This window comes from Girardinichthys multiradiatus, chromosome 9 (assembly GCF_021462225.1).
Source record: "Girardinichthys multiradiatus isolate DD_20200921_A chromosome 9, DD_fGirMul_XY1, whole genome shotgun sequence".
NCBI classification, from domain to species: domain Eukaryota; kingdom Metazoa; phylum Chordata; class Actinopteri; order Cyprinodontiformes; family Goodeidae; genus Girardinichthys; species Girardinichthys multiradiatus.
Genome location: NC_061802.1, coordinates 18,999,084 through 19,026,807, shown reverse-complemented (window position 1 = coordinate 19,026,807; position 27,724 = coordinate 18,999,084). Strand labels below are relative to the sequence as shown.

The window sequence follows — 27,724 nt, the reverse complement described above, 5'->3', positions numbered from 1 at the left end:
TTTGAAAGGCTTGAAGGACTACAACTCAGCTCACCCCCATTCTCTTTACCTGTTTGGTAATTATTTCATTTTATTTGTTATTATTATTCTTAAGGTATGGAACACTATTTTTTAATACTATTTAATTTCTTATGTTTTTTGTTGGAGCAATCTCTTGTCTGTGTAAGACGAGACAACCTCAGCGCTCAGCTGCAACATGTGAAAAAGGTAGCAAGGAACAAAAGAAGGAAGTGAAACACCAGGATCATTCCTCGTTAGAGTGCTGTTGATGGCACTTCCTGATGATATCATTAGGGCCCCTGGCTGGCTCAGCAGACAGATTGTGGCCTGGGACTCTCTGACAAACACAACAGCATCATCGCTCGTTAACGTTTAGCCAGGAAGCATCAATATGCCAGCAGCTGCCCCGAAAGCTTTGTAATATTCTATAAACTTCTCCATCCCATCTGTAAGTGAACACATTGTTGTACAAGGCCACCACTCTGAAACAGTGTTCAAATAACAGGTTTTAGCTCATCCACAAATTAGACAATCGATCCCGGGTAATTGTAAAGATTAGTCACGCTTTCAGTCCGTTCGCCGCCTAATAGAGAAAAGAGTATTTTAGACCTTGGGGTGTCAGCAAATATATTTACCAATTTAAAGAGGGAACAGACCTGAAGGTACAACAATTGATGGAGTTTCATTTTTTTCTTCTCTTTTACTTTCTCTTCATTTTGCTTTAATGCTCAAATAATCTTCATCACTCAGAGGCCTCTGTTGCTGGCATGTACATCGAGAACCAAATGAAAAAAGATAAATCTGCCTGCAGAGTGCAGGTGGTACAGTTTTTTGCTCTGGCTTTTTGGTAGCATCTGATTTGGATCTGTTTGATGTGTGCTTGCAAATGCCAGTGTGGTGGCAGGTGGGCTGGAATGTGCTCAGAAGCTAAGACCACAAAGTAAGAAATGTATGAAGTTCAACTCCAGGTGGACAGATCCAGAAACCTCTGCCAACGGCTTGTCAGATGGGCTTCCGTCCCCTGAATTCTAAGCATTTTTTTGAACCCACTTTTGTTAAATCAAAAAGCACAGCTCTATATGTGCAATTCTGTTCTACTTCAGCCTGCTGTGACTACTATAAAAAGAAATAAATCCAATCATATTTAATGGCCACAAAAAACCACAAAACCAAAGAGAAAAAAATTTAAAATAACACAGCAGCCGACAGCCAATTAGTACAAATATCAACTGCTGAGAGCTGTATCCCCAAGCGAAGTAGACAGAGCAAGACAGAGAAAGAAATGTCTTTGAGAAGAAAGGGGTAGTTTTATTTCCTTTCCAACTTTTTTGATATGAGGCTTCTCAGCAGGTGGTACTATATGTTTTTGAGTCCCTACTAGAGAGTTCTTTCACTTTAAGAGCTTTAGTTTCTATGCTTTACACTTACTGGCCACTTTATTTGGTACACTTTGCTACTACCAGGTTGGACCCCTTTTTACCTGCTGAAATGTCCTTAATTCTTTATGGCATAGATGTGACAAGGTATCATAAACATTTCTCTGAGATTTGTTTAATGTCAGCATGACGGCATTCCCCAGATATAATGCTATAAGTAGAATTCGAAACAACATAATGTAGTCACTAGATATTTTCTCTTTTTTTGGACCATTCTCTGAAAACCCAAGAAATTGTTGTCTGTGAATGTCTCAGTAGATAAGCTATTTTTTTTAACTCAGATCAACCGATTTGGTTTCAACAGCCATGCGATATTAAAAATCACCTAAAACCCCTTTCCTTCTCATTTGAATGCTCAGTTTGAACGTCAGGAAGTTGTCTGCGCCATATCTAGATGCTCTAATGTCTGCAACTTGTGTCAACAACCAATTACAAAGGTGTAACTTTAAAAGTGACTGGTGAGTACACATTTCTATCATATCATCATGTTGTCTGAATTTTTTTTTTTTTTTCAAAAGTAAGTTTACAAGATTTTAATCACTCAAATGTTAAAATAAAATTTTGCAATTAAAAAAGAACACCCAAATCCATCATCTGTATTCAATAGCAACTGACTTCTAAGAAGCATAATGCAATAGATTTTCCTTCATACCCTAAAGCTCCAGGAACACCATGGGTTTTTCACTATCATTTCCTTTTGTCTGTCTCTCCTTCTTTAAGTGACTGCACTCAGTGTGTGTTTTGCATAATTGCACTCTGCGTCCCCCGCCAGCTTGTGGCCATTGGCATTTTTCCTTTTTTTTTTTTGTCTTTTATCTAGAAAAGGAGGAAATGTAAGGAATTGAGTAAATAGCAAAGATTATTTTCTATGAATGCAATAAAAAAAGCCACGCACCAAATCTGCTTGCACCATGAGTGTTTACAGATAAAGACATGCTTGGTGGCAAACACCAAGCCTTTTTTTTTTTTTTGAACTGCTCACAAAAAGGCTGTGCTTAATAAGTAAGTCCGCCAAGGGGGCCGATGGGATGTTGTCTCTTTTTTTCTCCAGCTTTTAAGTCTTATCATAAACGTCAATGGTTATAACTGCTGCACACAATTTGGGTTTTTTATTTTTATTTTAGGAGCAATTACAAAAACAGCTGGTACTGATAGTTTGCTTAAAAAATAAAATGTTCTGAATAACTATAGTTATTCTATGACATCACTAATTTCTTACTTTGACAGAAGACAAAGACAAAAAAAACTTGTAAATAAATAGTTGGTTTAATAACTTTGATAATTTAGCCAGATGGCTTTAGGCTTTTAATAACTTCCAATTTAACATTTGTATTTTCTCTCCACTGTCACTACATGCATGCTCAGTATGAGGGATTGCTACAAAGCCAATGCCAGTGACTGTCCACTATTGCTACATGCTCATCCAGGAGGAGTGACTACTACAAGTCACTGACTCGATGCAAACTGCTGGGTTTCCTTAGATAGAAAAACTTTTTACCCAATTTGAATAAACAACTGAATCTCACAGCACTGTTCGATAGTTAGGATTAATTGGAATGTATGTACCTGACTTGAAATCAGTATGATTTGATTGACCTGACTTTGTGAAGTGCCTTGAGAATAAAACTGAATTGAATATCTTCAAACCCATCAATTATATGTCTTGAACTTCACATTTTGTCATGACACAACCACAAACCTCTGTGTATGTTTGGTGGATTTTATTTCATAAACCAGCACAAAGTAGTGCATATGTGTGAAGTAGAAAGGCATGGATTTCAATATTTTTAACAAATACAAATATGAAATATATGGTGAGCATTTGTATTCAGTGATATGATTCAAAGCAAAGTCAGCAGAAGCAGCTTTGTGGGTGGAAACTGAACAGAGAAACCGGATTATCCTCAGAGATGTGTCTGATCTAAGATGCACATTTAGCAGATACTGATACAAATAATAAAATGTTTTCAAGAGCACACAACAACATTGATGGGTGAGCAGTGGTATAGAGAGGTCAGCCACATGTAAGGGACATCTCCAACACATGTATATCTCATGCATATTGCTGGGATACATTCTGCAAGCTGTAAGCCCTGCCCTTTTGGTTCAGCAAACCCAAAGGCTTGTTCTGAAAGCACACACAAGCCATTATTTCGGGGGATGGACTTATATAAGTAACATATTTGTGATAATTTTTTGCAGTTGTATGTTTAGTGTACAACTATGGGGGAAGGGGACCCTTCCATTGCAATTAAGGCTACAAACTTTATGTATGTGGAGGTGGAGACCTCGACGGCCCAAGCATGAGCTTGTGTGGGAGGTCGAGAGATATCGACTAGAAATAGTCGGGCTCACCTCCACGCATAGCGTGGGCTCTGGAGCCCAGCTCCTCGAGAAAGGCTGGACTCTCTTCTACTCTGGAGTGGCCCGCGGGGAGAGGCGACGAGCTGGGGTGGGTTTGCTTGTTGCGCCCCAGCTTAGCCGTCTCCTGTTGGGGTTTACCCCAGTGGATGTGAGGGTTGCATCCCTGCGCCTTCGGGTCAGGACACAGGTCTCTGACTGTCATTTCTGTCTACAGGCCGAATGGTAGTGCAGAGTGGCGTTCCTTGGCGGTCCTGTCGGGGGTGCTGCATTGTGCCCCTCCCGGGGACTCCGTTATTCTGCAGGGGGACAGTGACATGTGGAGAGGCGTGATTGGGAGGAATGGCCTCCCCGATCTAAATCCGAGTGGTGTTTCATTACAGGACTTCTGTGCTAGTCATGGATTGTCCATAATGAACAACATTTTCAAGCATAAGGGTGTTCATCAGTGCACTTGGCACCAGGACACCCTAGGCAGGAGGTTGATGATCGATTTTGTTGTTGTATCTTCAAACCTTCGGCCACATGTTTTGAAAACTCAGGTGAAGAGAGGGGCTGATCTGTCCACTGATCACCACCTGGTGGTGAGTTGGATCCGCTGGAAGAGGAGAAAGCCAGACGGACATGGCAGGCCCAAGCATATAGTGAGGGACCGCTGGGATTGTCTGGTAGAGCCCCCGCCCAGAGATGTACTCAACTCCCACCTCTGGGAGAGCTTTGACCAGATTCTGGGGGAGGTTGGAGACATAAGAGTCCGAGTGGACCATGTTCTCTGTGTCTATTGTCGATGCTGCCACCCGTAGCAGTGGCCATAAGGTCTGCGGTGCCTGTTGCGGAGACAATCGCCGAACCCGGTGGTGGACACTGGCAGTAAGGGATGCTGTCAAGCTGAAGAAGGAGTCCTATCAACTGTGGTTGGCTTGTGGAACTCCTGAGGTGGCTGACAGGTACCGTGAGGCCAAGCAGAAGCCGGGGACTTGGGATTGGACTCTTTCATCAACCAGCCTGAAGTCACTGAGGTGGTTAAAAAACTCTACGATGACAGGGCTTCGGGGTGGATGAGATCCGCCCTGAGTACATCACGTTTCTGGATGTTGTGGGGCTGTTATTGTTGACACGCCCCTTCCATATTGTGTGGCTGTCAGGGACAGTGCTTCTGGACTGGCAGACTGGGGTGGTGGTCCCCCTTCACAAGAACGGTGACCGGAGGGTCTGTTCCAAGTATAGGGGATCACACTCCTAGGCCTCCCTGGTAAGGCTTATGCCAGGGTATTGGAGAGGAGAGTCCTGCCAATAGTTAAACCTCGGCTTCAGGAGAAGCAGTGTGGTTTTCGTCCTGGCCGTGGAAGACTGGGCCAGCTCTACACCCTCTGCAGGGTACTCGAGGGTTCATGGGAGTTTGCCCAACTGGTCCAAATGTGTTTTGTGGATCTGGCGAAGGCATTCGACTGTGTCCCTCGTGGGGCCCTGCTTTTTCAGCAGTCAGCTGCCCCTGCGAGCCGGCCCTGGATGAAGCGGAAGACAACGAGTACGATGTATGTAACTCCAAGCTTTGACAATCTTGGGAATATTTAATTTAATATGTTTGCCCATTTTGCTTTGCAAAATACCACAAGTTCAATGTAATTTGATGGAGAGCACATGAATAGCAATTTTCAACTCTTACCACGGGCACTCTTAGATTTAGGTCTGGATTGTCGCTGGGCCCATTGTATAACATGAATGTGATTTGATCTAAACCTCTTTATTATAGCTCTTGTTGTATGTTTCGGGTTGCTGTTCAGCTATAACATTAACTTCTGTCTCAGTCTTGAGTCTATTCCAATATTACCCTGTAATTTGCTCTCTCCAATTTCCCAAAACATCTAAGTTGCTTTCCTGTACCTGTATTCCCACAGCACGACGATGTCATCACTTTGTTTCAATGCAGGAATGGTGTGCTCAGGGTGATATACTGTTTTATTTATAATTGAAAATCAAAGATACTTTACCTTCCACTTCATAATTACATAATTTATCTTCTTAGTCTGACACATAAGATCTCATTAAAATAAATTGAGGCATGTAGTTGTCATATACAAAATAAGGAAAAGTTCAAGGGGTGTGAATACTTTTGCAAATACTCTATAATGCAATTTGATGAATACTGTTTGAGCAGTACTTCCTTGCATTCAAACAAATCTAAAATGAAATGGACCTGTGACCGCTGATGGAAAATAATGGTGGAAACTGATGAAAGAATGACCATCAACCCCCTACACTGATGAAAAAACACATTACGCTGCCCCAGCTGAGTTATATTCAAGGTCAGACTGGAGAACACCAGAACTTCTTTTTCCATTTGCTAATGAATAATATTTGGATCCAAACTACACCAGCTTGAATTCTGAGAAAATCTTCCTGATAATGATGAACTTGTCTTCCATCTGGACCAGTTCCTCTTCGTCTCAGTCAGAATAATCACCAAAGACTCATGCCTTTCATCCTCCACTGCTACCCACTCATGGCTGTCTTGCAGCATGTTCAGTGTCTTCATCCATTCAATAAAAAAGGCTGTGATGGGCAGTGAGTCTATAATAGTTGTCCCAGCCATGACAGCTGCCCTGGTTAACAATACTGTGCTGCAGGTTGATCTGATGAGCAGTCAGGTGCCAAAGGTTTGATAAAAAGAATTGCCTGGACATTGTACAACATTTCTTTAGAAACTTTTTTTCAAACCTATTTATTTTTTTACTTTATTATTTAAACTATTGGCAAGATTTTGGATTTTGTCTTGACAGAATGACTGTTTGCCCTTAAACCTTCTGACAGAAAAACAGTTTTTAACATACTTTTAAAGGTTATAATCTCTTCTGTTAAGAAAAATATCCTACTAGACAACCTGAGAATGACAAGAGACAAAGAGAGAGAAAGATTTACAGTGAAAAGAGATGGTGGTAGGAGTTGAAGTGACAGAAAAGCATACAAAAACATAAGGACAGAAAAGGGAGTAAAAGAAAAGTGAGGAGGGGTCAGCATGGATGATTAGCTTATGAAAGTGCCTGAAGCTGTGATCTGACCACCCTGCATGCTGCTTTATAGCAGTTTTACCATGTGTGCATCCCTCTTAACTACTGGTCCCCCACCCTCAGTCCCATTTGTGTAATTCAATTAGTGTGCTCCAGCGGGCCTTGATTGATTTGTTTAGGCAATCTACAAAATGGCTGGCCAAGCCTTACTCTTTCTTTCCCTCCCTCTTGCTCCTTCTGCATCTCGCTCAGGCCTCCTGGTGGCACACTGCTCTTTTCATCATTTTATCTTGCTTTTGCAGTTTGCAGCTCCTATTAGTCCCTCATTTCCAGTCATCCAAACACTGTTTACTAATGCTCTGCTATAGTCCAATTAAAGCTCCAAATTAGCAGCTTGTCTGAATCGGTGGACACATAAAGATAATAACCTTTGCAGTACATAAATTATACCAACTTAAGTGCAGAGACAACTGCGGGATACTTTAAAACAAATATTGCTAGCTTCAGTGTTCACATACTGAGTGAGGGTTACACATTTAAAGCCATATATATAGTTTATGTTTAATGAATGCAGTATGGCCACACAAATGCTTCCTAGGTGGTAGGTTTCAAATTGTCTATAAAAGCCACTTCAAATAAAAGCTAGCATTTCATACAGAGCCAATGTACTGCACATGAATCAAACACATTTGGTCCCTATGAATGGTAATAACAGCTCAGAGGCAACAAATTTCAGCTGCACATCCTTGGTTTTAATAGCTGCATGACTGAAGACAGCCAGTGTCTCTACATGGCAGCCACGTTTGAACTTGCCATACTCCCTCTGTCTCGCTACTAAGTCTGCGCTCTCGCTGTCACTCTGGCAATGCTCTGTCACCACCCCAAGGTCACTACACTGCGACCGCAGCAGCATGGGGCTCCACGTGTGATGCCATTGTTGTCAGAGCCCATCTGTTGGTTTTTAACGCTTCTATGGAATCAGTAATGATGCAGGTAGGAAGTTAGGCTGCCTTTTACACCTGTCTCACACTTCAAGGCCAGTACCTGACTGGTTCAGTTTTTACAGTGAAACAAACTTCATTTTGTTCAATTTTATTTCCTTTTAAACAGGCTACACCAAAGAATAACATACAACTTAAGCATGAAGCATGGGCTAGTATGATCATCTCATGGTATGATTAAAATAAAAATACCAAGGTATCAGATCATCGCCATACTTACATGAAATTTCTAGATAAAGATGTATCATATGATTTAAGTGATTTATTCAAAATAGAAAAGCAACAATTTTTGCTGCCACAGCTAAATCAATACAACATATTGGTCATTAAATTATAATAATAATATTTGTAGCACTTAAATCCTTCTAAAACACCATTAGAAATTACTTAGTTGGGCTAACTGCTCAGGTAGCAAACCTGTTGGCTGCTTGTAGATTGAAGACTGTACTTATAAAAGGCATTACATTAATACAAGAGATGAGTGGCACTTTTGAAGTTTCCACATTATGATTGTCCATATTTCTGCGACTGGAAGTTTTTTTTTTTCAAAAATCCCATTTTCTCTTTCTTGTAAGCAATGCCATGAGTAGGAGCCTTCTTTCAGCCCCCTACTGTACCTGGCAGCAGGTGAGGGCTACAATTGCCTCAAAATGCTAGATACTGCCCAAGAAAATTTTGGTCACTTTCTATAACTTGCTAATTGAGATGAGACCATGCAGTTTGCTAAATGTAGAAGGCTCTACCTGTATAACATTAAGGGGTGGCGTTTTTTAAAATTTTTATTTTCAGTTTAGAGAGAGGCAAAGTTGTGTTACTCTATGCTACATACAGCTGGAGAAAACCACTCACTCCAGCACTTTCTCTTTTATCCCATTAAAAGCAGTTTAAAACATTGTAACAGAAAACATTGGCGATTTTTGACCCCAAAACATTTTTAAACTCTGCTGTAACCTTGCAAACTGGCCCAAGCCTACATACAATATGTCCTCCTGTCTTGTCTATTTTGATATAGGCCTACATTCCTAAAGACAAGTCGGTATAGGCAAGGAATAATGCAGTGTGGAAAAAAAGCCCTAGGCTGCTTATCCAATTATGCGAATACAAAGTTCATGAGTAATGCTTGCTTTTGTTCACCACAATATGATTTATGAGCCTTTCTCAATCAAACAAAAAAGATGAAGGGAGAGTTTGGTTATATCCCACATCCGTGAAGGCTTTAAAGGTGGCTAAAACCTCATGACGTTAATGAATGATGAAAAATGTATGACCTTAGCCGCAAAGAGAGCTGAATTAAAGAAAAGAACAATTCATTCACTGTTGCAAAACTGTAAACCAAAAAAAAAAACCCATTTATTTCATCCCTTCAAATATATGGACAATCCTGTAAAACTGAGAAATTCACTTACCTGTACAAGCTGTGGAACTAAAGAATTTTTCAACAAACTGAAATCACATTGAATCACCGGGGGAGAATATGTTTCAGCAATAACACCTGATGCATAATTACAATTGAAAGTTTAATTGTCAGGGGAAATGAAAAGAATAATGAGGGGGATGAGGAATTTATTGTGGAGTAATATTGTGTAATTCACAGGAGTCAAGTGCTTTTAAATCTGTGTTACTGCAGTCTTTCCTTTATATCCTTCCATTTATTCTCTGCTGTATGGTGAAAAAAACTGAGGATGTTGCCAATTCTCAGAAGGCAGCCAGTGCACCCAAAAACATCCCCGTTTAGGTTTGCAGGTACAAGCTGCTGCAGAGCAGAGTGGAGGGAATTAAGTCAAAAGTAATTTATGCCAGTTTTTTCCCCTGACATGTCTCAAAGTACGAGGGAGGTGCATTTACATACGTGACGTGGCGGTGAATGGAAAGATCAAAGCAGACAAGGAAAGGAAGAAATGGGGTTACTGAAGTCTTAAACAGTTTCCCGTTGAACATAGTCTGGTCTTATCAACATCTAGGGCCACCGTCTCCAAGCTTTTAATTTCCGCTCGCCTACAGTTATGTCTACGCTGAAAATATTTTAACTGATGAGGAACAAAAACTACTATATACTCATGTCACATTACTCAGTAGGTTCATTACACATACAGGTCCTTCTCAAAATATTAGCATATTGTGATAAAGTTCATTATTTTCCATAATGTCATGATGAAAATTTAACATTCATATATTTTAGATTTATTGCACACTAACTGAAATATTTCAGGTCTTTTATTGTCTTAATACGGATGATTTTGGCATACAGCTCATGAAAACCCAAAATTCCTATCTCACAAAATTAGCATATTTCATCCGACCAATAAAAGAAAAGTGTTTTTAATACAAAAAACGTCAACCTTCAAATAATCATGTACAGTTATGCACTCAATACTTGGTCGGGAATCCTTTTGCAGAAATGACTGCTTCAATGCGGCGTGGCATGGAGGCAATCAGCCTGTGGCACTGCTGAGGTCTTATGGAGGCCCAGGATGCTTCGATAGCGGCCTTTAGCTCATCCAGAGTGTTGGGTCTCGAGTCTCTCAACGTTCTCTTCACAATATCCCACAGATTCTCTATGGGGTTCAGGTCAGGAGAGTTGGCAGGCCAATTGAGCACAATGATACCATGGTGAGTAAACCATTTACCAGTGGTTTTAGCACTGTGAGCAGGTGCCAGGTCATGCTGAAAAATGAAATCTTCATCTCCATAAAGCTTTTCAGCAGATGGAAGCATGAAGTGCTCCAAAATCTCCTGATAGCTAGCTGCATTGACCCTGCCCTTGATAAAACACAGTGGACCAACACCAGCAGCTGACATGGCACCCCAGACCATCACTGACTGTGGGTACTTGACACTGGACTTCTGGCATTTTGGCATTTCCTTCTCCCCAGTCTTCCTCCAGACTCTGGCACCTTGATTTCCGAATGACATGCAGAATTTGCTTTCATCCGAAAAAAGTACTTTGGACCACTGAGCAACAGTCCAGTGCTGCTTCTCTGTAGCCCAGATCAGGCGCTTCTGCCGCTGTTTCTGGTTCAAAAGTGGCTTGACCTGGGGAATGCGGCACCTGTAGCCCATTTCCTGCACACGCCTGTGCACGGTGGCTCTGGATGTTTCTACTCCAGACTCAGTCCACTGCTTCCGCAGGTCCCCCAAGGTCTGGAATCGGCCCTTCTCCACAATCTTCCTCAGGGTCCGGTCACCTCTTCTCATTGTGCAGCGTTTTCTGCCACACTTTTTCCTTCCCACAGACTTCCCACTGAGGTGCCTTGATACAGCACTCTGGGAACAGCCTATTCGTTCAGAAATTTCTTTCTGTGTCTTACCCTCTTGCTTGAGGGTGTCAATAGTGGCCTTCTGGACAGCAGTCAGGTCGGCAGTCTTACCCATGATTGGAGTTTTGAGTGATGAACCAGGCTGGGAGTTTTAAAGGCCTCAGGAATCTTTTGCAGGTGTTTAGAGTTAACTCGTTGATTCAGATGATTAGGTTCATAGCTCGTTTAGAGGCCCTTTTAATGATATGCTAATTTTGTGAGATAGGAATTTTGGGTTTTCATGAGCTGTATGCCAAAATCATCCGTATTAAGACAATAAAAGACCTGAAATATTTCAGTTAGTGTGCAATGAATCTAAAATATATGAATGTTAAATTTTCATCATTACATTATGGAAAATAATGAACGTTATCACAATATGCTAATATTTTGAGAAGGACCTGTATATAATTTGAAGAAAAGAAGGAAAAGGGACAATACAGGACACACATGTAACACTAGTACATACAATCAACAATGACATGAGGCATGAGACTGAAACAGACAAACTGTACAGAAAACACAACAGACAAACACAAATGATATAATGATGTTAGTACAATAAGAATTTGATTGTCTTTATTTTACTCTTATTTAATCATCTTGGTTGGATTAAATGGGGTTATGCTTTTTTATGAGTCAGTAAAAATATTTTTATCCTGTTTTTTTTTTTTTTCTTTTCATTCTGAACATCTTACCTCGAATCGGGGTACCCTCTGGAGGAGACACAAAAAGTGAAGACATGTCATCAGTTCAGCTCTGGGTTAATGTTAGTAATAGTTAGAAGGTTTTTGGGATGAAAAGGTCACTGAAACTAAGTTATCATATAATTAGCAGATATATTAACTGTTTTTGAAATAGGTGAAAAAATCAATAAATGAAAAAAATGAAAGAAAATTTATTCCATTGGTGGTATCACAAAAGAAAGACCATGCTTTTATCATTGGGACTTTCTTTTAACCTATTGCCTTAAATATCCTATGATGAGAAGTGCAATGATTTGATAGTAGTAACACCCTGATGTGTAGGCATTTTATTGCACCTGAAAATCAGGATGATGAGCAGAACATGATAAGTTTGATTTGCTAAGTTGACACTTAATGCACCAATAAGAATCGTTTTTGCAACCATAAGAGGTCTGTAAAATACCAAGAGGCACTAGTACTCTATACTGCAACTACAGATTTACAAAAGTTTCAAGCTATACCTTGAGGTAAAACAAGAAATATTTTTCATATTGAAGTTATTACTCATTTTGCAAGCCATAAACCTGCATACCTGTGACAGCCACTCTTTACCTCAAGGTTCATTCTGTCTTGGCTGTCATCTGATCCCCTAAACTGCTTCCAGTTTTATTTCACTGAGAGTTGTGTTTTTTTTACCTGTTGTTTACTTTGAGATATTGTTACATACTTGACTGCAAGCCAAATGCTCCATTAGGGACAATAAAATATTGAGTTTTTCCAGTTGTTGGCTGCTGGGTTTTAAAGATGTTGTCTGGGCTGTAAAGCTAGACTCTGTTTGCACAGGGACAGCAGTTTAGCCTCAAAAGTTTTGAATTCAAAATAACTTTTCCACTCATCCTATTTCTGTTTCTCCCTGGATTCGCTTGCTCATTTCTGTTTTGTCTTCCTTTCTCTCTCTTTCCCATCCCCTTTCCTAAATCTATTACTGATATAGAAAACATGTGACCTTGCTCATGTTTTGAGAATGCCAGCAGAGCATTATGAACTCTGGAGAGGTGCCCTATGACTTCTTTAGCCTGCTGGCACAATGCTGAGTGTCAAAGCTATGCTCTGTCCATTAGGATTATCCCTGCAGGACTCACCCTCCTTATACATACAAGCTGTTTTCAACTGAATATTAATGTCCAGCTATTCTATACTTGTCAGTGAGCTATAGGTTCATTCTACTACAGCTGTAAAGAAGTCCATATCTAATTTTACCAAGGATATCTAAAAGTATGAACAGCACTGTCTCTGTAATAATTGATATTGGAAAATAAGTGTTTTAAAATGTAATATTGATAACAACTAGATTTACACATAGGGATAAATTTGGATTTTTAGATAACTTTGGGTTGGTTATAGTGGGAAAACATGTATACACTTGATTAAAAGTGTCATGTGTTACATAAATATCAAGGGTGTAGGTGGAGATAATGCTTTATTCCCTATTCTTAATTTCTAAACACTATGGCTAACCATTAGTCGCTAACAACGCTAAAGCAACATTTGCGTTGGAGTCGCTGGTACTAAATTAAACAGCAATTTTACAAATTTTATCAGATCTATTCTAAAGTTTGGACTAGGGCCAGGGTAAAGATAAAAATCCAGATTAAACTGATTAATAAAAAAAAAATTACATAACCTGTTGCGTATTTGTGCAAACACATAAAAGGTTGTTTTGCATTAGCGTTATCTTAGATTTGCCAAAAAAATCTACTTATTTAGAAGTCAAACCTGGACTGGAACCTCTTACAGCAATTTAAAAGTTTTTAAAACAACTATTGTGAAATATGTGAAACTCTTATTTTTTCCTTGCTAAAATCTCATCTTGTTGTGTTCTTGAATCCACTATTATGAATAGTCTCATCTCATGAACTTGTGATATATCATCACACCCATAAAAACATAAATGAATATGTTGAATTTTGGCCATCGTGTTAGAAGTAAGAGTTCAGAAACACAGGATACCCGATGATCATCTGTACTAACCCGCATAATTATGTAGTGCAATGGGTGAAGAAGGTAATCTAGACAAAGTACAAAACTTTCAATTCCTTTTGGTCAAATTGCCTAAAGGATTCATGCCTAAAGGATCATCTTTTGTGATACCAACAGTAAGTATTTATTGAGTTTAAAGTTCTGCCTGGTTGACAATGAACCTTCATTTTTGTTCTTTTTTCATAACAATCCAAACTGTGCTTGAAATTGTGCTTAACATTTTTTTTTTTGATTGCCAGAACATTTGTACATATATCTGTAAAGCATGCAGATAATTACATCAACAGTGCTGAGACTAACTACTGATTACACCTGTATAGTTACATTTAAAAATCTATTATATCAAACATTTTCATTTAAATTCTAGAACAATTTATTTTTTAAAAGCTTTTAATGTCAGTTTTACGGTGCTCTGTAAATTAATCCTAAAAATAACACCACACGTTGCATTTGTTACCATTAATAAAAGCTGAGAATCACTGAAAAACCAGGCAAAACTATTTTAATAATTTTTTTAAATGATAGTACACATACTGTTGGGTAAGTCACAAGGCAAAGGACACAGAACAATGGGAAAGTTACGTTGTTAAAAGTTAGAATTGATTAGAGGCTGCAGGAAGCTGGTTTATTTTGCTTTAGCTGAGATGAATTTTAGTTAGGAGTTAAGGTTGCTAGTTCAGGTTAGATGTTAAATTAGGTTAAGGTTAGAGCAAGGTTAGGGTTAATAGAGCAGGTTTATACAAGGGATGACTATTACATCGATCACAAAAAAAAAAAGAAATGACAAAAAGGTAGACAATCAAATGAAAATAGTGAGGTAAGAGAGGGGATAGTTATTGTTATTCAGTGGGAAGGTGGAAACAGATCCATAAAAAGCTAAAGATGAGAGAAAAGTTGTTTCAATTAAAATGTGTGAAATATTGCAGTAAATATTAATAAAATCTTGATTTATTCAAAACTGAAACAGCATAAGCAGATGAAACTAAACTAGGACAAGAAAAACCCAGCGAGTCTGTTGTGACTGTCTGATTTTCAATTACAGCACCAAATCCACCTGTATTAGAGACACAAAACATTTTGGCAATAAGCTTCCCTTCTAAGCTTTGGTCAGCCTGGCATCGAACAGATTAGGGGGACAATGACCTAAATATATCTCAACAAGCTGCCTCTTCCTAAAATTATCAAATTCAGTATTATTTTCATTTTTGTAGAACATCCATCTGGTTTTGTTTAACAACCTTCTGAATGTATTAAAAACATATAACTAAAAGATGGCCAGAGGCGGTTTGGCCAGAGTTGTTGCACATCTGCATGAAAGGCATACTAAGGTTGCGTGACTGGCTGAGTGTCAAAGTCTGACCACCCTCCAGAGGGCATCTGGCTGACCTTCACTCTGGTTGTGTGGCAGCAGGTTCCAGAAAAAAAGCTCTATTGTTACTACATCAGCAGAGGTTCCAGCCTTACTCTCTCTCCATAGTGGTTTTGATCCTGACATGTGTGTAATTTTCAGGATAATAAGTGTGACTGAGCGCACACAACAAATTTGTAGCTGTGAGGATCTATGCAACATTAAGCTTTCTTAATAGCGTAAAGGAGACCATATTTTTATAAATACTCATCCTCTCACTGTCATTGTGGCCTGTGCTGAAATCATTCTAGTTGACAAGGCCAGTGAAGGCCTGGGGTCTGGAGCCATGGGAACTGGGGAGAAATGTCAGGCTCCCTACACACCTCTAAAGGAACTCCTTAGGGGATCCTGATGCAAATATCACTGCCCGACCAGCACAGCATGGTCTTGAACATAAGGAACCAGTCTGCCAGCTAGTGTGCCAGCTAGTGAGCTATGTTGCAAATATTTGTTACAGTGATTTTATTTGTTTTGTTTTTGTTGTTGTAAGAGGGTTCATAGTAGAGCCACAGTTTTTCAAAACCTAAAAAAAAAGAATGTGTCAAAAACGTGGGATTTATTGGAACAAGCAAGAGATTGAGAAGGTAACAGTTCACTTCCTATCATCCCAGTTCAGCTGCCAGACCTTACCCCTTCTTATTTTATCATTATGAACCAAAGGATCTAAAAATTATTAAAATTATTTTAATTTACCTAATGCCAGAGTAATGGTTTTTTTTTTTAATTACTCCCTTGAAATTCAGAAGTTTAAATACAATAAGATTACTAGGTCTTTAAACAATTTGGGAAATCTCATATTTTGATTTCATGGCTTTTTAACTCTCTAAAAAGTTAATTTACAACATTTCAGTGACAGGGAGGAACACCTGTGCATGTATACAACTAATACAAAAGAAGACAAGACATGACGAAGACTTCATGGACCTTCCAAATGTCTGATGGGGGTCACGTTCATATGCTCAAGCAGTTATACTCAAGTGTGAACAGCATGTGATTGTTCAGCCATCATACAGTTCCAGGAAGGAGACAAGTTCTGTGTGAAATAAGCTTATAAACTGCAGAACAAATGCAAAAGACTGGGTGGATGTTGGCTGAAGCAGGTAAATGTATGGTAACTTCTGACTTTGGAAATAGTAATGAAAAACTTATCAAAAAAAAGATCTCGCCTGGGATAGATGTCTGATGTCTCCAGGATGTAATCTGCTTCGTGACCAATGACTGCTAGAGCTAGGTATCATTAGTCACCTTTGCACACTAAATCCATGCACGGATTAAGTGTCTATGGATCATGAATGGAGTACTAAATGGAAAGAAGCATATTCTCCTGCTCTTTATTCTGGTATGTAGTAAATAGAAATAATTTTGGTAATCCTAACTAAAAGATGTAAATGTAAAATGTTTAAAGATTTTTAAATCGCAGAGTTGATAAAACTTTCTATGCAAACTGGCATCAACAAAAGGAAAATTGCCTCAACGGACTTTCTCAATAAGTCATACTCTCTTAAAACTGTGCTGACGACGGCAGACCATGCTGCTTTCTCAATTGGTCTATCATTTCGCTTCACTTTTGAGTTTTAGTGGGGCTTTTCTACCAAATTGGTTCCAGTGCTTAACTGGTGCTAGTGCTTACTTAGCACCGGTTCTTTGTGTTTCCAACATGGCAAACTCTGCTACTGGCCAAGAAAAACCAGTGCTAACCCTGCACCCGCTCGGGGATGAAACAGAGGAAACAGCATATTTCATTATGATTAGTCAAATTTAAAACAAAAGAAAAAAAAGTTTAAAACACAGCGCCTAAACAATTATAAAATTTGAATAAGCATCTAAATAACAATAAACCTTTCTTATCTAACCCATAGTAGTTTGAAATACCTCATCATTGAATTCAACAGTGTTTAACAGATGTTGGTTTTCCTCTGAATCAGTTCTTTAACACTGCCGCTCTTTTAGTATCTTCAGGTGGTGCTAATAAATCTTGCTCTAAAAGTTATATTTAACCCCTGTTGTCCAGCTGCTGGAGTACATAGATGATTAGCTGATTAGTATTGTGAATTGTTCCCATATTCTGCTTGTTTAAAACGTATTATACTAAGGGGGTGATTTTAGGGCATCTCTTTGCAGGGATGCTGGGATAAATAATCTGTGTGTGGTAAATTTATTGATGTGCACCATAATCCTTCACAAAACATAATAATGCAGGGCGAGGAGCAGATATTAGCTAGATGAGACGTTTATAACGCCGTGGCTCTGACTTGGCTCTAAGGTGGTGTTAAAGCAACATGTTTTTTTCACAGAATCACTTAGGAACTGGCCCTAGCACAAGCCCAGTTTTAAGAACTGGAACGTCATTGGTGGAAAAGCCCTAAGTGTGGCATGGTAATACATCTAAAGGCTGACATTAGCAAGAATTGGGGAAAACCAAAAGGAAAGGTTAAGAATGAACAAAGGAGACCACTGGGAGCACATTAAAGAAGAGAAGAAGGTTTAGGTTGGGGAGCGAGGGATGCATGCATTTTGGGAAGTGGTTTAAATATGCCGTCTGCTTCAAGGAGAGTGGGTTGGCTTTATGAGCTTTGCAAGTCACTTACCAAATCTTTCTGAAAATGACAAAGCAAGAAGAAGTAATTAGAAAAAAAAGAAGAAGAACATAGTTTATTTTATGTTAAAGATAGGTTATAATGGTTATGCTTAAAGGACGTATGAGCTGTTGCGTTTTTCTTACCATGATTTTGAATTTAGGGTCATGATTATAAATGTTTTTTTTATTTTGTAATATTCACGTTAGCGCCATTAGTTTAGATGTTAGATTTTTTTATCTTCAAGTTTGGTTTATTTGATCATTTTCTTTTTGGTGTTAACCTGTGTTATGGATCAAAAGCAAACACAAGGTGTTTGAAGCCCTTGTGATGTGCCATGACACACATTTCAGTTTCAGACACCAACAGAGACAAAACACTTTAACAGAACAACTGTTAAATAGAAAACACAAAGAGAGTTCGAGGTACATGAAACAGACAAACAGATGATACAAAGGTTAGACAACACTGGAAGCTGAATTTCTTTTATCCACTTCAGCTTAAAACTCACAAAGGAAGGCAAGTTATAAGTCAAGTAAAATGATGGTAACAAAGAAGGTTCGCGTCCTGACAGTAATTGTGCTGGGTAAAGTAATACCCATGTGGACAGATAATAATTAAGCAAATAAAATATCATGCAAAAGTATGGCAACATATTTGCAACGCAGGGTCAAAATCCAGTGTTTCCTATAAAAGTTACAGAGTAATAATGAACATCAAGGTGAAGAGATCCAGTCATAAATGTGTTTTCCTCTCAAATTTGAATCAGAACCAGTAACTTTACTTAAGGTAATCAGTTCAGTGTCTTACAGAAGTATTTACACTCTTTAAACGTTTCACAGTTTGTCAGAATGAACTGCAATATTTTGTTGGGATTATATGTGATAGATCAACACAAAAAAGTGCATAGCCTCGAAGGGAAAGGAAATTATATATAATACTTTTTTTAACAAATACAAATCACCTTAATACATTGTAGAACCATATTTCACTGAAAGGGCCTGATCTTCAATGATCCCAAAAAGCGCATGCTAATTTGCGTGAACTATAAATAAATTGCATGTTCATTAAGTGGGTGTGCATCTAGTTTGCAAATGAAGGATTTAATCTGCACTATAATGTTTTTATTTTCTTTTGTATTAATTATCTTATCAGCATCAAAGCACAGTGGGTGCATGATGTGCGATTACAGTTAACAGGCTGTGCGGCGCGCTTGATCATCGTATTTGCCATGACCTTTGTGCGCGTTCAGCAGATGATCTCGCTGACAACGATGTTACGCTGCAATGATCAAGACGCAAGAAAAAAGTGTTTCAAGGAGTTTTTTTTAATCTTGGCTTTTGTTTGTGATTGGCTCCAAATTGGAGCTTAGATAATCCTACATAGAATCCTCTATACTTATCTATTTGTATTATTGTTTTTTTTTCCAACCCAAATCTGTTGGCACATGTACAGGAGATTCTTTCTCCAAATCCTCTGTCATTTTATTTATGCCTCCTTCTGGCCAAAGACAGCAAACATTTTTGTGTCCCAGTTAGCAACTGAATTTCAAACATGCTAAATTCACATGCTTTCAGGTTTGGAAAATCGCATTGTGGGTGGTAAAGGATTACATTTGCATCTCCTCTTCTCATAAATGTGCGCGTTTGGGTCATTATCATGTGTTCTGCAAATTCATGAAGGCAAACATGCATAAATGTTTGCGCCCACAGTTCTGCTGATTTTGCACACGCAATCCAATTACCACGTTGTTTGTAGATCAACTTTGCGGACACAAACAGGTTTGCGTGCGGTTTAGTACACTCAAACCTTTTGAAGATCAGGCACCAAGTCTTTGAGGATATTCCTAATTTTGCACATCTAGAGACTGATTTATTTCCCTATTATTCTTTGCAAAATAGCTCAAAATAAGTCAGATTGGATAGGGAGTTGGACAGCAAATTTCAAGTATTTCCCCAGTTTCTCAGTTGGATTAAGATCTAGGTCATTCTATAATGCACATGAATATTCTTTGGTTTGAATCATTATACTGTAGCTAGCTGCATGTTTAGCTAGGTTGTCCCTCTGGAAAGTGAATCTACGCTCTGGTTTAAAGTTATCTGAATCTTATAAATTATCTTCTTATCTTTTTTCCTGGATTTTCCTGTATTCAGCACTGTCCATCTTCTGACCAGCTCTGACTATCTTCCCTATCTTACAAAAGCAGAGCATCCCAGAGCATGTCACTACCACCACCATGTTTCAGGGTGGGGAAGGGGTCTGCAGGGTGTTGGTTCTCTGCCACATACAGCAGTTTACATGTAGGTCAGAAAGTTTAATGTTAGTCTGATTTGACAAGACATCTTACTTCACAATGCTGTGTCTCAAATTGGGTAACCTGTACTTTTTCAGAAGTAGACGAGAAAAATTGGCCATACCTAGTGAATTTCTGTGTAAAAATTCTCTTTCACAATTATGGCTTACTTTCTGGTTGGCTATCACATAAACTTCCCATAAAATCGTTTCTTTTGTAAAATATAAAAAGTACAAGAGGTATTAATACTTTTGCAAAGCACTGTATTTGTTACAATGGACTCTAGAAATCTACAGCAGAGCAGGAAAAAAACAAAAAACAAAACACAAAAGTTATTTTTTTGAAAGATTCAAAGAAAATAACAGTTAGAGAACATACAGAAATATAAAAGTGTTGCAGAACTGTTCATTTTGCTCTCTTTGGTAAGGGACTAATAATGAGATGACATATTGATAATTCTGACTGTACATCCTTTTAGGAGCCTCAATTAGAGCAGAAATTCATTGGCAACAGAATCTTTATTTAGAGGCCTCGTTCCTGATTTATGATTGCACCAACAAATCAAATGAGAGTTATTGGATTTTTCAAATGGTGACAAATCATCGACCTAAAATATCTACCCCTGTTGCCCAAAGCCACTGCAGGGCCTGCACTTAATTAGCAATATAATTAGACTTTTCGTTACTGGGGCAATCTGTGGGCTTTAATCAATCTGACAAGAAACAAGAAAACATTTCCACATCTGAATTTTTATATGCAGAATGTGGACCTTGTTGTCATTGTGCACTGTGACACTATTCTTGAATATTGCAATTAATTTGACTTTAAAGTGTAAACATTGATATTTGCGAAGCAATGACATGTGCTAACAAGCTCAATATATATGGTATGAAAACACATATTCTAACAGCTTATTAACAATCATTTTGAAAAACAAAATTAAAAAAGAAAATAGACAAATAAGCTGTGAAAACACAAAGTTTCATTATATTTACTGTTGTTAGAAGTCTTGGAATCTGGAATCTGCTGAGAAAGAAAGGACACAACAGAAAGATTTTTGCTAAAGTTTTTCTTACCTGAGCGCAGTTGCTTGATTCGTCCACTACTCGTACTTGGGTCTATGGGTAGGAAGTCCTTGTACCAGGTGATTTCTGGGTCTGGATTACCGCTGGCAGCACAGAGCATGGTGGCTGTTCTGGTGCGCTCCACCACTTTCAGCTGAGGGCCCATGTCAATGTTGGGGAAGCCTGGTGGCAGAAGGTCCTCTGTTGGGAAAACAGGAAAAAAAGGGCATTAAAATCCTCTGATTTGGAAAGCAGAAACATATGATTTAGGAGAAAATCTCAATCAAACTATTTCTTTATGATTTGTTTTGAGTTTTTGTCATGTTTTCTTATAGTTCCAGTACTATTTACCCCACTGCCAACTCATATTGCCCATGTTGTATGGGTTGTTATTGCATCCCTACCTGCTTTCACTTTGTACCCCAACTTGCTTTTAGGCTCTACCCCAGGCCATGCCTATAAAATGAACCACTGTATCTGAGTTTATTTCACTATTTTGATATATTATGGAGATAAATGACCATAAATATGCTCAAATCTCAGTTATAATTAATGAATTTATAAATATATATATACATATATATATATATATATATATATATGACAGCATGACAGCAGAAGTCAAACAGGAGAACATCTTTAAAATACATGGGAAATCGTGGAAAAGCAGAAGGATGGATTGTTAAAAAAATGCTCAGACTGTAGATGTATGTGCACAAATTTGGCTTTGTAACCATAGCCTACATTATCAACCTGTGCAAGAAACTGAGTATACACTGAGTATACACCAAACAACATTGCACCTATTTGTACAGTTGTTATTGTGGCAGTTGAATATAGTTATATACAATATCAGTGGCAAAGAAAATGCAGCTGGATAATTTTGATTTAATTTAGTCCCATACAATAAATGCGTAAACCGCAAAAAAAGAGAGCATTTTGTTTTACTGGAATTATGATGTTTTACTTGTTTTTGTATAACTTCAGGTCTATAACAAGGGTTACACAAACATCTTTATGTAAAAGTGTAACTTATATGGTTATAAGATAATAAGACCTCATGTTATCCTAAATGGGAAGTCCAGCTGATAAATGAGACTGCCTAACAATCACTCACTATAATATATCCTATCATTCCTCTTGAATAATGCAATCGCCTATGACATGTTTGGTTTAATAAATAATGCACAGAAGTTACTTTGTTACAATTGTACTATATTCCATTATCATCACTGTTATACCATTTCAGAAATTACCACACCAGTTGGTCATTGTTCAAATAGTACAAAAATCAAGCAATTTTCCTAAAGCTAACAATCATGCATGATTGAACCATCATTTCTGTTTAAGAGATGACAGCTTAGTGCACTCTGTGGTCATTGTTCTCCTCCCTACTGTCTTTAGGCAATTAGTCCCATGGGTCAAATTGCCTGACCTTTTCTCTGGCTGGAGCCAAAGTAGTGATTCATTCTCAGATGTCAAAGGAAGTACCCAGAGCTGTAATATGCATCTGAAGCTCAAGGCCACATCCCAAATGGGAGAGGATTGACTGACTGAGATACTGGCCAGTGGCACAGCAGAGCTGCATTTGGCAAGCCTGTGACCTCATGTCCACACCGCAGCCCCTCACAGCGGCCTCTTTGCAACATCATAAGCACTAAATTAAGGAAAATTAGGACAGAAACTTAAATTACAGTTTTAGTTGGAGACACTTAAATCAGGGCATCTGCTGCTTTATTAAGGGAAGTGCAGTTCTGGGAATTGAATAAAAAAAGGCAACTAGCAAATGTGGGGGAAGGAATCAGATTGTCTCAAAACTAAATTGAGACAAGTTGCCTCCGAGGCTGATATAAGACCACAATGAATATTTCAACGGCGAGTTCAAAAAGTGCAGGCATTTACACTGTTATGTTTCGAGCTGTTTCCTCTCCATCATTTATTCATAACCATCTCTGTATAATTCCTTTATATCAGCTCATCTGAAGCCCAGAGAAGCTTTAGCCGATATTTTGCTTTACAAAGTTATACAGTTTGTTCTTACAATCTCCCTTCTCTGTGTGTCATTGATGATCTATGTATAAGATACCATCAAAGGTGCTGCACTCATCTACGCCTCTTGCTAGTTCCATCTGTTAGAAAAGCCTATCTGCAAAAGGGTAGCTCTGCCCCACACTACAGTTACATCTGATGCATGTGATACTACTGCACCCATCTGCACAGCAAATCACTCCAAATTCATGGTATGAAAACATTAAATCCAAAGTCAGTACAGGCCACATTATAGTAGCATGAGAATACACACAGAGTAAGTGGATTTGAAACTAATTTGATTAGACAGCAGACAGAGGGAATGTGCACGAAGGAGCAAAAGAGGGCAGAAAAGGTGGATGAACAAGCAAACAGAGCAAACAAGAATGCTGGGATTATGGATTCATGGATAGATTATACCACTATTACAGCTGCTCTGACCTGATACGGCACCAGCAGCTTTCCTCAACAAATGGCATGTATGTTGGCTGATCGCTTCCCTGGAAATAGAGTCTGATACAATCTTTTGCCCTGAAGCTTACAGGCTCTGTCGATAAAGGCGGTCATGCAAAAATAAATAGATCACTCATCGAGGGAGTGGAACTTTAGGGTTAGCCAGGCTGGATATGAAGGGGAGAAGGCAACTGATATGGATGGAATCACAACTTAGTGTTCTCAGAGGGCCAGTCCCCAATAACAGAACAGCAAGTGCTCTTCTATGATTTTCTATAAAAATATTAAGATCATATTTTTATTGATTTATACACATGAAAGAAAGCCTTTTTGATCAACACTGAATGCAGAGATAATCTTCCTACTAGCTACAGGCAATGTTCTAGAAGCCCTTGATTTTTATCATTCTTTTTTACTTCTTAGAGTTGAGGAAATCTACATTGCCATCACATCTTACCTAATATATTGATAGCAAAACCATCCGGTAAAGAATTCAGTTAACTGCATATCCATCCATTCCCTGACCTACCTATTAATGAATCTATTGTCTTCTGCTTTCACAAGGATCATTAGATTGAAAGGTCCAGGAGAGAAATCCAGACATGCATTTTCCGGAAACATTCTCTGGGTCATTTGGAAGCATCCCAGCAAAATGGGATATATGGTCTCAGTGACAAGTCCTGGGTCTACCCCATGGTCTCCTCCGAGTGTGACCCAGAAAACTTGAAAATAGAGGCATGCTGTGGGCTTTCTAAGTAGACATCCGATCTACCTCAGCTGACACCTTTCAATGCATAGGAGCAGTGACTCTACTCCCAGTTCCCCTTGATGACCTAGTTCCTCATCCTTCCTTTAAGGCTGAGCTTAGCCACTTGACCAAAGAAGCTCATTTCAGACACCTGCATCCAGGATCTCATAATTTTTGTTATGATCCATATTCTATGATCATTGGGTTAAATCATAGATACGGGAAAATTGTAAGCTTCACTTTTTGGCTCAACTCATACCAAACTCTAAAATCACACTGGTGTTGATGATGCGCTGAGTGACAGAAGGGTCTCTGATTAAGTAAGTCCATTTTGTAATGCAGGCACAGACTGTTTCAGCTCTGTGACTACCTCTGCTGCTACCTCTGATGTGCAATGAAGGCTTTTCTGTCATGCCTTCAAGGGGACTAATTAAAAACAGCTTTAATTAGCACTTTACTCAGGCACATGCATTTCTAGAGTCTTTCTCCACTAACTGACCAGCACAAATCCTAAAACCTTTTACAAAGTTGCTTTTGCTGATTTGCTAGGGTATCACACATGACACTAAATCCCTAGGTGTTAGTGCTCTGCCCAACAGCTACCAAAGCAAATTAATCACTAATGCCAGAAGGTTATTGCCTTGCATTGGTCTGGATTTTAGGCTGCATATGGGATGTTGACCACATCATACTGCACATACCATTCATTTTTAAGCGAAACCAACATCAATGGCTTTAGATATTCAGCTTTCCAAGCCATAACTGATCTCCCAGAGTGGAGAGAGTCATAACTAATGATGAAGAGGGAGAGGTGAATCCCAGCAGACTGGGACTGCAGCAAAGTGCTATGATGTGCTCCACCATACCCCGCACCTATTACTCATATTATTATTTTCACTTACAGCAATGATTTAATTTCATCAGCAGCCTAATCAGGTTAACTGATTACCTGGTGCTGCAGCGTAGAGACACAGGCTTTAAGCAGGCATGTGCACTAATACCACAGAGGGACTATAAGGACACAGGCAGAGTGAGAGCACAGGAAGGACAGAGAGACTGACAAACCTAATTTAAGGTATAAATTGCACAGAAAGAAGATAATAAACATCCTGGGAGTAGATGAAGAAAACAATGATAAGCTGTCTGTTACAAATATCAAGGGTGTACACCAATGAGATAAAAGTAAAAAAAAAACAAACATCAACTACTTATTAAGATACATTTGTTTAAGAATAATTCATGTTTAATTTATTAGAAAGTTTGAACTACATGCTAGAAAGGAGGCACACAATCCACCACATTTAATCCTATTACTTAATAATTGTTTAGTTTGCACGTTTTCCAGAAACCAGAAATCTGAGCCAGAATTATTGTTTTCTGTAAAATGTTTTAGGCAGCATTTGATATGTTTCTGTGGTGAAGAATCTTTGTTGGTTTTTGTTCTGCACATATTTGAGCTTTGGAATAAAGCATCTAAAAAACAATGCAGTGTGCAAAAGCAAATTTGTAATAGCAGTCTTAACATACATCTAAACTTGCTTCTTCCAATCAGATGAAGTGAAAGCTGAAGAAAATTCTCTCATATCCCCTCTCTTGTTTCTTTGAAATTATTTGAATAATATTACCAGTAAGAATGCTGTTAAATTGCTTGAAGGAACTCAGGGGGAACACTGGCAAAGATAGATCCAGGGACAGCAAAGAATAGCAACACAGGGGAAATCTAATCACAGTGTCTCTGGTCCCGGTACCAATAGCCCTCTCCAAGATAGCCATCTCAGCTGAATGAGGGTTATTATACAACCAGCACTCAACCTCTACCCTCTACTCCATTCCCAGAAAGACATCTGGTGTCCTATTAGTATTCTCTGCACCCAGCACATCTAGCCACCAAGGGCAACATTTACATCAAAATTTCCCAAAACACAACCCAGAGTAACACACTGGATGAGCAAACAAGAGAATGGAAGAGGGTAAACATTTTGGGGATGGATGGATGGATGGAATGAGCTAAAAGTCCTGTGGAAGAAAAAGCTAAATTTATTCTTTTGTCAATATGCACTTTATGTGGCTTAATAGGCAAAGAATGATAAATTCAGTATCTGAGGTCTGAAATGTTAATAGAGTAACGAGACCTACAGCCTAAGACAGAAATTTAGTTTTTATTTCTAAAGGCTGGTACAAAACGAACTACCAGGTGGTGAAAGTTATAAACTCACTTTCCCAATTACAAAACATATAAGTAGAATCCTGACCCATCCAAAGGTGGCAAAGTATCCTTTTCAGTAATTATGAAATAATTGGTGGAACTGTGCTCAAAGTAATTAAAGTACGACCCAGATTTAGTGGCTTCGATCCTCGAAGCATGTATACCCTAGATAAAGTCCCGACCCCGGCAACCTATGCTGGATGTCTTCCCCTCTCTTCACCCTACTTCCTGTCTGTCTACTTTCAAATAACAGAAACATAAAGGCCACTAGTGATACAAAAAAACAAACAAACTGTTGCTTCAAATACTTTGGTTTATTTTATAAAATGACTTTCAACAAAGTTGTTGTATAAACAGAAGTTGTATCTAAACCCTGAATTTTTGCAAATGCAGCAAGCTTTTAAATGCAATTATAATTCTTTACCACACCGTTAATTCTAATTGACACACAATGAGTTTAAGTCCTAGTAAAGAATAATAATAATAATTAAAAAAAACATTAACCAGACACTTTTTCCTTATGAGATGCAGCTAAAAGGTTGAAACATAATAAAGATGAGAATTGATTAAGAACAGCTGCAATTCTTATGTTCCAATTAGGAAGATTTTAAACAAAAAAGTAAATAAATGGAGAAAAATTATCAATTTACCTCAGAAAAAGGCAGTTTATAGTACACAGACTCTGACCCCTTAAACACATATCTTACCCCTAAGGGGTTTGGGGTAAGGTAGACAAAATCCAGGCGAGAGAGGGGATGAGGTCGATGCCATTAAGTGAAATTCCTCCCCGTACAGAGATGTCAGCCAGTCACTTCTGGTTTAAAAGGTGGGTGGCTCTGGATGTGCTTTTCTGAAGGTGTATGTGTGTCCCTATGTGCGGGGGTGGGATTGTGTAATGAGGATTAGTGGGCACCTTGAAACCTGACACCAGTTTATGACAAAATGTGGAAGGCAGTGCAGTTGTAATATATATATATTTAAATTCTCCTCTTTACTGTAACAACAGCTTAGATTAACAGGGAATATAAATTAAAATATATGTACTGTCCAAAATGAATTTTTTGGGCATTTTCTCCAACAATGTGACAAAAAAGAAGATTTCAATTTATCTGAACTCAAA

General features: G+C 38.6%; 1 protein-coding gene across 18 annotated transcripts in view; it reads right to left on the bottom strand.

Moving 5' to 3' along the window:
* The window catches only part of ptprsa (protein tyrosine phosphatase receptor type Sa), a 305,879-nt gene that overhangs the window by 101,877 nt on the left and 176,278 nt on the right, over positions 1–27,724 (bottom strand). For 17 of the 18 annotated variants that reach the window (XM_047374444.1, XM_047374443.1, XM_047374446.1 and 14 more), the window contains one exon: positions 21,182–21,370. In XM_047374444.1, coding sequence (XP_047230400.1) covers positions 21,182–21,370 — 189 coding nt within the window. Of the gene's footprint in view, positions 1–11,800; positions 11,819–17,824; positions 17,834–21,181; positions 21,371–27,724 lie in introns of all 18 variants that reach the window. The other variant, XM_047374455.1, reaches the window with a different exon arrangement.